Source organism: Macrobrachium rosenbergii, chromosome 43 (genome assembly GCF_040412425.1).
Source record: "Macrobrachium rosenbergii isolate ZJJX-2024 chromosome 43, ASM4041242v1, whole genome shotgun sequence".
Classification (NCBI taxonomy): Eukaryota; Metazoa; Arthropoda; class Malacostraca; order Decapoda; family Palaemonidae; genus Macrobrachium; species Macrobrachium rosenbergii.
In genome coordinates this window covers 47,244,125-47,256,665 of record NC_089783.1, presented here as the reverse complement: position 1 = coordinate 47,256,665, position 12,541 = coordinate 47,244,125, and the positions used below count along the sequence as shown (strand labels likewise).

The following is a 12,541-nucleotide window of genomic DNA, read 5'->3' as shown; positions in this document are numbered from 1 at the left end:
ATACTCAGTAAAGAAAATGAACCGTTTCCACTACAGCCATAGAAAGGCAGGTGACGTCATTCATTACTCACCCGTGAAACTGCAAGGCACTCTGGGCATGTACCCACAGACCAGCCTGACGGTGATGGGCAATTTGTGGTTCTTGAGGATATGCGCCATCAGGTACACATGACTGGGATTCTTGCTGTTCTTGTGAGCCGTCGTGTAGAAACGACCCGAGGCCGAGAACGGCAAGTAAACCACCTGCAGAAGGTTGAGGGTCATAAGGTGAGGGTCGAGTTTTTGAGGGAAAATTCGTCTCTTTAAACCATGAAAAATATATCAGTGTGGTGGACAAAAATTTCTCAGTTGTGGAATCTAGTTTTCCGATTCAAGACTCAAGGAAATGTGGCTGATATAATGTGTTGTGTTATATCACCAGTATGAAGTATTTACGAGAAACATGACGTTGTCATCAAATTTCTCTCATGGCCATAGAAGCTGATGGAATCCACGGTGAGTCGATGACTTTATCAAGATAGTTTGATGTTATTAGATGATTTATCTAAAAAGGTCTCATTTTAAAAAGTATTTGATTTGGTGGACTTCTAACTTTACAAAAAATAAATCAATTAATAGAGTTGACGGGAGTCATTTCAAGTTCGTGATTTTTAAAGCACATTTATTTTACGGAATTGGAATCATTATTATGCAAATTTGACATTTTTTTTATTTTAGTCTGGCTAAAATTCTTCACTGTAATGTAGAGTGAGATCATACCATACTTTTCAGTAACAAATTAAACACGCCTTTTATTCCTTTTCCTTTTTTTTTTATCTTGCATCAAATTCATTCTCAAATTTCGCCACTGACATAATCTACCTTATAATGAAAATGTTCAGGAAGAATTTTTTCAGGCTGATAATAAATTCATAAAATGAATTCATAAATCTTTTGTAGGACTACTCTTTACCTCGTTTCTGTAGTTCAGACACTGGGCGTATTTGGTACAGGGTATATTAGCCATACCATCCTTTCCTCTGCCCCCACTGTTAGTCTTCTTGGCATTCAGGTCCTCGAAGATGCCAAGGAGTTTGAGGACGTGCCCGCTGTGGATCACCATCTTCTGGTAGGTCTTCCTCCCGTTTTCTGCTGGAATCGAGAAAAAGCGTCAGTGGGAGTTTTGTCCTTCAATTTCACCCCTGAACTTGGTAAATTAGAATAGTTATATTAGGATGTAAATGTTCTCTAATAAGGGGTCTGATTTTTTCCCCGAAGGATAATCATGAATGCGAGAGGTTATTAAAACGATGGTCGTTGCAGAAAGATACCTGAACCGGACGAACAGAAGCATATAATAACATAGTAATTTTTATGATGAATTAGGTCGACCAACATAAAAAAAAAAACTCGCAGATATTTGAAAACAACGAAACTATCTTATACAACACAACCACACTAGCAGTCAGTCAGATTTTTGTATTACATATATATATATATATATATATATATATATATATATATATATATATATATATATATATATATATATATATATATATATATATATATATATATATATATATATATATATATATATATATATATATATATATATGGTTCTACAAATCCACCAGCCTTTCTCACCACTAGCCCATATGCAATTTTTTGCAGAGTAAGGATACCATTATGCGAGTTGTTTGACGATACATAACCGCCATTTCAACTATATCATACTTACCATCATTTTTTTTATGGCGAGGTTACCCTAGCGTGTAATCAAGTCTTTAAAAAAATAAACCATACCTTCATGAAGGCTCGTATATCCAGCCACGTCGTAGCGAGTGAGGAAGAAGGCCACTTGACTGTTTGCAACTTGCTCGATTGTTGAAAAGAAAGGCGCTGTGTGTCCATCGCTGGTAACGATAGCAAACCAACCTAGAAGGTAAGTTAAAATCATCTGTTAAATACAATAATAGATCAAAAGACAATGTTATGAGAACAGGGTGATCCAAGGTCAAGAGTTAAAACTTAAAATCATACCTATATATATATATATATATATATATATATATATATATATATATATATATATATATATATATATATATATATATATATATATAACTGTATAACATATATACTGCATATATAATATATATATATATATATATTTATATATATATATATATATATATATATATATATATATATATATATATATATATATATATATATATATATATATATATATATATATATATATACTTTTGCAGATTTCAGGTTTTGCCATAACATAACATAATATATATATATATATATATATATATATATATATATATATATATATATATATATATATATATATATATATATATATATACAGAGAGAGAGAGAGAGAGAGAGAGAGAGAGAGAGAGAGAGAATTATGGTTCACTACGTTTCAGATGCATGGCATTCAAAAGCACTAGGGTCTCTGATCTCTTAAGATCTCTGTGTATTATTCATTAATAAGCATGGCAAACTGCTATCCTGATGCCAGAGGCGGATAATAAAATTTAAACGTTTAACGTGCATTGGATGGCATTTATATACCATTCATTAATTACCAAACTTGTTTGGAAATCTTTGGGTTCACTGACACAGATCTACTTAAGCAATCACAGTCACTCACACACGTTATAGTAAACTTCAAAAATGTAAAAAATGTTCCTCCATAACATTTGAATGTTACCGTCTTTAATCCTATTTAGGCATAAGCTATATGCTAGTACATTTTGGTTCCTCAAGAAATTATATTGCATATCTCCATCATTAATTTTCTGGCTGCGTTGGATAATAATCTAATAATCATGGGCCGCTTCGTAAGATGTAATTATCATTCACTGATCTGAATAACGTAAGATCTCAGATACTAATTTCTTAATTCATAAACTTACTCTAACCTGGAATTCATATAATTCTTACCTCTCCGTGTGGTGAATTTTGTTCACAAGGCCATTGTATTAAATCAGAATTGGATGAGCAAGTTTATTGTCTTTTAAATCGAATATATATCATATTTTGAATTAGTTGGTTATGAATGTAATATTATATCTCTTTGTTACCAGAATAAAATTAATAGCGATAATTTTTATATACTGAATTATTCTGCGTCGGTTAATGAAAGACATAAAGTAATGTTTTTAATAATATTCTGTATGATGGATTATGGTTAACGGAATTCAAAATCGTTTTTCTTTGAGAAATTGTAGTATTTAAAATGAATGCCACAGAGTGATTTCAGTAATGACGTTAAATTCTTTTGTGTCAGTCACAGATGACTTAAACTTCCAACCTTTTCGGTTACAGAAGGGAATTTCTCATATGCCTGATTGTTACCTTCAAACTCTTAAGACTTGTACGCTAACATCGATTTTGTTTATTACCCTAAAACAACCACCTTCTGTTTTACCAATCTATTTAGATTTTTATCTGTTTGTATGTTAATTTATTGATTTATCTTTTTTCTTTTCTAATAAATAACCTCTTCTTTCTGAGTGTGTTCTATTATCTTCTGTAACTTTTTTCAAATGAACGCCATGTTTTCTGGAAGCTTGAATTTCTAGTCAATGACCCTTGTTGGGCTTATGCTCTGAATAATAAATAATAATAATAATAATAATAATAATAATAATAATAATAATAATAATAATAATAATAATAATAATAATTTGGGATTCTCTTAAACCTTTTATACATGAGTTCAAAAACGGTCCAGATGTTCTAATAAAACCACAAAAGTTACAGCTGCATATGGATGGGACCTCAAATCTTTCAGTAACTTGAAAAAAGTAGAGAAAAAAAAGAGATTTTTGAAGGTAAAAGAACTTTTCTTACCTGTGTAGGAATCTGGGATAACAATCGCAGGTCCAACTGGTGTTAGAGAACTGTCTCTACCGGGCCTCAGCGAAATCCCTCTTACCTGTTAGGGGAAAAGGCGTTAAATTTTAACCCATGAAAGTCGATGTGGATTCTCGTCACTTTACCTACAGCATCGCGACTGCTACCATAACTTACTTTTGCTCAAATAAATCGCACTGATCGCACAATGTTAAATCCAAATTTAGAAGAAATGTGCTCAAATAAATCAAACTGATTGGACCTCTTAAATCTAAGTTTAGAAGAAAATATGAGCTTTAAATTTTACGATGGAAATAAAGGAATAAACCTAGTCTCAGCCTTCAGATTAATTAAATCTCGCCCACTGACTGCGATTAGATAGAGCCATTTAACCTACGCAAACCTCACATATTTTCTTCTTACATTTAAACCTAGAAGCAAAAACCCGATATATTCCTGACATATTGTCGGCGGAACGAGGCAAATACTTCACCAAAACACTGGGTGGAGAGACCAAAAAAAAAAAAAAAAAAAAAAATGAAGACTTAGACAAATTGGTTTGGAGAAGGCATTAAATTTAGCCACCAGTGCATGGCTGAAGTTGGCATGTACATCTGCTTGGCACGACACCGGTTCCTCGTTATGAATGTCAGGCTCAGGGCTAAAATCGCTATGCATTATGTAAATGTATTCTAATACTGCTAAAATTGTTCTTAGTTAGAATAGAAAGAACTGATAGGTACCGAGAATGCTAGATTTAAGAAACGATGCTAATACGAATGGTCATAGAATCGGGATTTGGTAAATAAAATCACAAAAGAAAATCACCTCTTTTATGATATCTTAAGACTGGGATGCTCTTGTGCAAAGGATTTAATATATTTGTCCTTGGTGGCAAACTGTTGACAAATACTTATGTAAAGCCCAAAAATAAATAAGTAAATTTCTGGTTTTTATGCCGCTAACCTCCTGTTGTATAAAAATATTTATTCACCAGCTATTGTTCATATCTTTTTATATATTTATGTGGGCGATCAGGATTTTTTGCAAGCCCATTTTTACAATAACTATAATTACTTAGACTTAATATTTTCAGCATGGAAGGAGTAAAGGCCTTGGGTTGCCGGAATGTCTTCATATTTCTATATAATTAATTATTGAATAATATATCTGAAAATTCTGTCGTTTGTCCCTTCTATCGACGTCTATAAGGCACGGGTTTGACTTTCCATCGGGCAAGTATATTTCTATTTTTAAAATCCTCAGGCGGCCAGAACTTTTATTTTTCCTTTATTTTCTTTTTAGTCGGGGATGGGAGTCGGCCGCAATTTTATCGTAAATCATAAACACTCATGCAAACCAGTCAGTAAGGATCATATTCATATGTTGCAATACTGCTCCTGTAAACACTTGACTTCTACAACAACCTATTTTCGCCCGTCAAAATCTCTCTCTCTCTCTCTCTCTCTCTCTCTCTCTCTCTCTCTCTCTCTCTCTCTCTCTCTCTCTCCCGCAGTCATAGCTCTTCGCAGACCGGTTTAATGCGTAAGCGTACAGGGAGCTAACTGTTTTTTGCACAATTATGATACTTCAGGTCTCATGAATTCAAAAGACCTTGTCGTACTTCATTCCACCGTCCAGCCCTCCCAGCATCTGGAGTCTCAATAAAGTCCCATATTATATTATCTTAACTTTCAAGTTAGTGGAAGGCACGCAGGATTATGAAAGGTCTGGTTCCGATCTCTTATACTTTCCATATCGTCCTCGCTTCCCTCTAATGAAAATGTATTATGTCTTCGACGTCAATTAGTGTTTGTTTTGGGAGCATGGGTACGAACAAATTTTTATTATTGTATAGTGACCAGTTTTTTCGCTCGGTACTAAGATACAAATAACCCTTTGATTTCGAATTTGCTTTACCATGGGAATATCTTATACCCAAGGTGGAATATAAATTCTAAGAACCTCTGTCTTGAACAGGATTCAAAACTATTCCATTTTGGGATAAACTAAAGATGACTATCCATTTTGTTGAGCAGATAACGTCTCTGTTCAAGGCAGATGCACTCAACTGTATTATTTGCTTTGGAAGTAAGCTATCCCGCCACTCGAGTGAATTTAATTTAATGGACTACGTGTGGCTTAACATGAAAGTTTAAAAAGGAAAAAAATTAGGTGTAAAACAGTGGCAAACTATCATTCTTTTAACACACACACATATATACTGTATATATATATATATATATATATATATATATATATATATATATATATATATATATATATATATATATATATATATATATATATATATATATATATATATATATATTTATATATATATAATATATATATATATATATATATATATATATATATATATATATATATATATATATATATATATATATATATATATATTATATATATATATATATATATATATATATATATATATATATATATATATATATATATATATAATAACAGGAGCCCATAAAAACGCTAAAGGGTAGAAAGTTATTGCTATATTTCCAGAGACCAAACTGTCTCCCTCTCCTTGCCAGTAGAGGGAAACAGTTTGGTCTCTGAAATATAGCAATAACTCTCTACCTTTTGGAGTTTTTTATGAGCTCCTATTATTAGATGGATTTCTGTTTTAACAGAAATTATTTTCATATATATATATATATATATATATATATATATATATATATATATATATATATATATATATATATATATATATATATATAAAGTGTGTTTATGTTTTATGTCTACCCCTGTAGTTACCGTTAACACTTTTCTATTTGAATTCAAAAATGATTTTCCTAATGTGGAGTTTCCGGACCACCAAAAATGACTTCTGTTAATATAAATGGAAAACCCAAATTCATCGACATACGCCAACCAAAAGAGCGACTTGACCTACCTTCGTGGAGGTATAACTATTGTAGAGAAGCAGAGGACGAGAGAGGTCCAACCCTGGGGGCGCCGAGGGCGTGTGGAGGTGAGCGGCTATTGGAAGTTTATATCTCTTCAATAGGCTCTTGGGCGTGAGGGCAGTGGGCGGCGGGTAGGCGTGAGAAGATACCCTCATACCCCGCCCACCCGAGGACGACCCCGAGGAGTGCGAACTAGACATAGCGTTACTTTCGTTTTTGCGCTCGCTATCTCAAGTTATAACTCCAGGTGTTGCTAGTTCCCACCAGGTGGGTGCTCCCTGAATGCTCCAGCCCACGCCATGGTCCCGCCTTTCCTAAAACAGTTTTTTCCTTCTTTCTTCAATTAGTTTTTTTTTACAGTTAGAATGATCTTCACCTGATAGTTCTCGGCGTCTGTAAGAAAACCAAGGATTTTGTAAATGCACTTTCCTCGATTCGAGAAGTCCTTGAAATCTTGTAGTGACACTTTTTCACATTCATGGAACTTTTGCGATAACTTCGAGATATTTTTCTTTTTTCATGAACACCACCGAAGTTGCACGGGTTCAGGGAAACGCAGAGGGCGTTGACTTGATTGTCACTTTACGTATGTGTCGTAAATAATCAGCATGGCAATAACTTGTAAACATTACAGTTCCTCACTTTCATGTTTTGCGATTTTCGTAGCATTTGCCGATTCTAAAACGCTTAATAATTTTTTCTAGTATTTTTGAAATTTTCCATTATCAGTGCATAGTGTCAGATATTAACTTCATTTGTTTTGAGGTTTTTGGTCCATATCTCTTACTATAGTTCTCAGTGATCACAAAAAATTTTTCTTTTCAGTTGTCTAAGTAAAACTGTTGGTCGAATAAAAAGCACCTCTATTTGCAGCAATAAAATTTCTTCTTCCCCCCTTTTTTTTTGAGGGTGTATAAGAGCCTTTGTTAGTTTCTTACTCCCTTTCGCCTCGATAGAAGAAACTTGAAGAAAAAGAAGAAGAAAAGAAAACAGAAAAAGACCCGAAGGAATCAACAACTGTTTTATGTTAAGAGGCGGCACGATCACCCTGAGCTAGAGGACGATCACCTGCGTTGAGGACCGCGGGACCTGGCCAATAACATAAAAACATGTCATACTCGCCCTCGGTGGTGAATCGTGGAATGGCAGCTGGGATGGACGCGGTAGGAAAGGAACCGGGAAGGTTAGTAATATACATAGAAGGACGAGAGTTTGTGGTGAATGTTGGAAAATAGGAGAAAATAGTATAAAGCTGTTTTTCGTTCTCAGAGATGACTAAGATGTAGAATAGATCGTAATTTACTCCGAATCATCTTCAACAATTTACTGCACCGAAAACAGAAGTGAAATCCTTCCTCTCAAAAATACATTTAAAAAAAAATGATTCCAAAATGCCTCCAAGACTCAACGTTCACGGACAAAAGCAAGGTGACCCGAGGTGATATCGCCCTTTGTACTTCTGCCTAAAGCATTGTGATTCCAGGTATGGATTAGGGCGTTTCAGGGCGTGTGATATGGTGTCTATATATCTGCTGATGACTCAGGCCTCGGCGGCAAATATGCTTTGTATTCCTTTGGTTTGGTCAAGTGGGATGTGTCCTTCCTAGAAGACAAACTCCCTCACGTCCTTTCTGGAAAGAGTGAAAGAAAAAGTGGTTATTCAAGTGGATTGTCACTGATGGTTTCTATAAATAATACGTATTATATCTAAGATATTAAAAAAAAATTGTACGTTTGTTTGATGATACATCATGTACACATGAATAAATAAAAATCAAGAAATAAATCTTACAATCTACACATTCATGATCTATAATTTTTCATCAAGAATTGTTACAGACATAAGAAATAACAGTCATTTATATAGATATATAAATGCAAATCTTTTTAACATTGATGTCCCGTAACGGGAGATGACCATGAATAAAAAACAACACAAATGCTACTACAACTTACCAAAAATACGTTTACTGCACTAACAAAGAAGGCTCATTAGCAGGTCGTTTAGCACACCCGTAAACACGCACAAACACACACACTCTCGCTTACTGGATATTAAGACCCTTTCTACCAGTACCTCTTTGACAATATATACCCGGCAGTTTCTAGATCTTCCTTTCCTTTTGCCCTCTAATACTTCTGTTTCTTGAACCTTTCTTGCCATATAACCAAACTCTTACAGATTACTCGTTCTTTCAACTATATTTTGTTTTTATATATATATATATATATATATATATATATATATATATATATATATATATATATATATATATATATATATGATAAGACGACTGTATACACTCACATATATACATATAGTTTTTTAGTGCATTTTTACGAGCTCGCACGTATGCGTATAATGATTAACGAAGAGACATAATATCAGTTCAGGTCTGTGTATGAAGGCAAGATTGTAACGAGACCTACTTGAGTTTGTGTCTAGTAAATATGAGAAATATGAGATAGAAATATAACACTCTTACACAGAATTTAAAATAGACACAAAGTGGCACCGCATTCATTTTCGTGTTAAAAACACACTCACGCGCGCACTCACACACATATATGTATATATACATATATACATATATACATTATATATATATGTATATATATACATACATATATATGTATATATATATATATATATATATATATATATATATATATATATATATATATATATATATATATATATATATATATATATATATATATATATATATATATATATATATATATATATATATATATATATATATATATATATATTATAATTACAATTGTACACTTATCGCCACATGTGTTCATCGTATAAATGTGGAGATCTAAATGCGCTGTAAAACAAGTAGCTAGTAAAAGGAAATCTGTAAAAACACAAGTAGAAAAAAATAATAAAGGCCACATAAAGACTAAACAAATACTCACGATCTTTCTGAATTGATAAAGTATGACAGTAATCCTCCGGCAGGATTTATCATTACAAAGTGTGTTCCTCAGACCATGGGCCGAGGTCTTTTCGAGCTTGCCCTAATGCTAAATGGATTCTTTTCAGATCCCCGAGAATACTATAGGAGCCTCTCGGCTCAGGTTACAGCCGAGTGCTTTTCTTAAAACTCCAAGTGTTTGCCTGATCATTCTCCTGGATCGAAATGCTTCTTGATGCTCGAGCTTAATGCATTCGAATCGCCTATGCAAATGAGAGGGATGACTCGTCCACCTATTGGAGAGGTTCACGTCGCGGCAATGGGTTCATCTGACTTACTTTGACCTATGTTTATGGTAATTATATGGCCCTGCTCACTATCCTCATTGGGGTCGAATCAGGGTTGGAAAGTGAAAGCTGCAATTCCTCGAAAGATTTAAATCTTGATGTTTTTGTTTGATATTTCCTTGTGAGGAAATATCAGACATAAGAATTTTGATTTCATAGTGATCATAGTACTAGTGATAAGCTTGCAGACCCCTGGGAATCCCTAATGAAAGTGATGGTATTCTTGAATAAATGATAAACCTTGCAAGGTAAACGAAGTTATTAGCAAACATTCCTATTGCTGGGTCGTTGGTGAAAGTTGACTTAATTTGATTAAATATTAAAGAGATGCTTTCAGATGAAGCGATTTAGAATTCGTGATAAAATCTGAAATATTTCAATACCTTATAAACATGAAGCATCCATTCTCTTTGAATAAATGCAGAGCCAAACGATTATATATTATTTCATTGATGCACACCTCGAATTACTAGCTGAGAGAAACCTGTTTTCGCTGGTCAGGGATATCTAACGGCATACTTATACAAACAAGTCTGAGGATCGTACATGAACCATGACCGCTTGTGTTGGGAATAAATGGTAAGGTGCGACAGTTTTAAAGCACTTGGTAGAACAGACGAGTTACCCCTGCTGCGCGTATACGTTTTCTTTGCTAACTACGGCCAGTGACAAAATTCATAGAATTGACAAACCAGAGATGAATTTTAATATTAACGACATATTCTCGTTGTTTTTTTTATAACCGATTTTGGAAACAACGTTCAGAATGTGACGTTTTGGGGAATTTTTCTTTATTTCACCGCGTCATTTGTCAGAGAAACGACACGCTATCTTTTATGTTGTTGAACAAATCAGTTATTTGTCCTCCTGTCGAAACTGGAAATTTTCTTACAATTTCGTCGGCCAAGTATTCAAGCTTGTTCTGAAAACCGGTGCGGCAACAAAACTGTCGGATCCCTTTGAACGCTGAACATATAAACGGCCTCTTTGAGAGACTATTATCGTGTGAACAATGCAGACTGTAAAATCTATTGTAATGTGCCTCATTAATACCCCCTCCTAACAGCGTGCCCCTAATTGGTAGGAGCAGGGCACGAAAAAATAGACAAAAGTGGTCGTGAGTAATAAAACGAGAGAGCCGCTCTTGTTTTGTTTCAGTTTTTCGCCGCCTCTTTTCAGGCTGATCTCATTTGAGAGGTGTCGTCCGATATAAAGCGTGGAGAATCATTTGTCTTTTTCATTAGGCGCAATTAGCGGCCGTGCTAATTGGATATGATAGGGCAGGTGTTGCTGAATACTTGCACGTAACGAGCAGGCAGTTGTTGCAACACTAGCAAAGAGGAGAAGTCCGTAAAAAGCAAATTGAAGGAGAGAAAGAACATGGAACAGTGCTCGACTGGAAGTAAATTTTGAAGATGAAGAAGAATAAAAATCAAAGATCATTTTCTGTCGTCTGAGAGTTAGCCAGTCTTTTCCTGAAACAACTTGCATTTTCAAAACCTCTTTCACTTGGGATCTCTCTCGTGCATTTACTTTGGACACAGGAATTGCAGGTCAATAATGAAAAGGTTCTACAGGAAAATTTGGAGAAATACTGGCCCCTTCGACAACATCTTGACACTCTACGTGAAGTTTTCCAGGACTTTAAGATTTCTCTGATCTCGTTCTCCTTTGGATTCAATCAGGGACCCTTCCTTCTTTTCTTGGTGGGTAGCATCCTTGGCCTTTGTAAAATTATTTGATTCATCGAACCCATGTGAGAAAATGCTATTGAATACCTCAAGAAATGATATGTATAAAGCGACCTCTGACTTATAGTTAGTGCTATTAAGGAAGAATTTGTATAGCTTTTCTTCAAGTGTAGGTGAAGAAGGGATTTAACACCTGCAAAGTTATCGAAAGCATGACTGCCACTGGTTCAGTGACTTTCTTTGAAGCAAAGACTGTATTGTATGTTATTATATGATGAATGTTTTCGGCAAGCAAAAATTAGTGCCTTCCACAAAAAAAAAGTTGATATGAACAAAGAAGAGCAAACGATGTAAACTAAAGTGTTAACATTGGATCTAGAGATAGACTGCTTAATTATGAACTCTTGCGTTTATGTCTATAACACTGTAAAAAAAAAAAAAAGCAGCAACAAGGCAGACATCGTAATTGGAATATGTCTAACTGAACAGAACTAGAAAATTTGTATAGGTCTTTGAAAGTTGCGACGTACAGCTGTTACAGAAATCTGTATTCGCCTCATTCTCTATGTTCGTTCATTAAGAGCAATGCCCTCCCGTCCTTCTTTTAGGCAATCAACCGTACTGAAGCTCTAAATGAATCAAACAGTCTGTCTCGGCTACACAAAACTCTGTATACCTATTTATTGCTGCTCTACCTATTCATATATTTTGTTTCATTAGAATAAGTTACTTTATTGAGATGGTCCTGCATGTAGTGAAATGTATAC

At 34.2% G+C, this 12,541-nt stretch overlaps 1 protein-coding gene across 2 annotated transcripts in view; it reads right to left on the bottom strand.

Moving 5' to 3' along the window:
* LOC136828866 (uncharacterized) overlaps positions 1-12,541 on the bottom strand; it is a 201,144-nt gene that overhangs the window by 4,599 nt on the left and 184,004 nt on the right. The window contains exons 3-7 of one of the 2 annotated variants that reach the window (XM_067087145.1): positions 6,794-8,437; positions 3,859-3,943; positions 1,786-1,917; positions 953-1,128; positions 72-243 (exon numbers count right to left, since the gene is read on the bottom strand). In XM_067087145.1, coding sequence (XP_066943246.1) covers positions 72-243; positions 953-1,128; positions 1,786-1,917; positions 3,859-3,943; positions 6,794-7,006 — 778 coding nt within the window. In that variant the 5' untranslated portion in view covers positions 7,007-8,437. Of the gene's footprint in view, positions 1-71; positions 244-952; positions 1,132-1,785; positions 1,918-3,858; positions 3,944-6,793; positions 8,438-12,541 lie in introns of those variants that run through there. The other variant, XM_067087144.1, reaches the window with a different exon arrangement.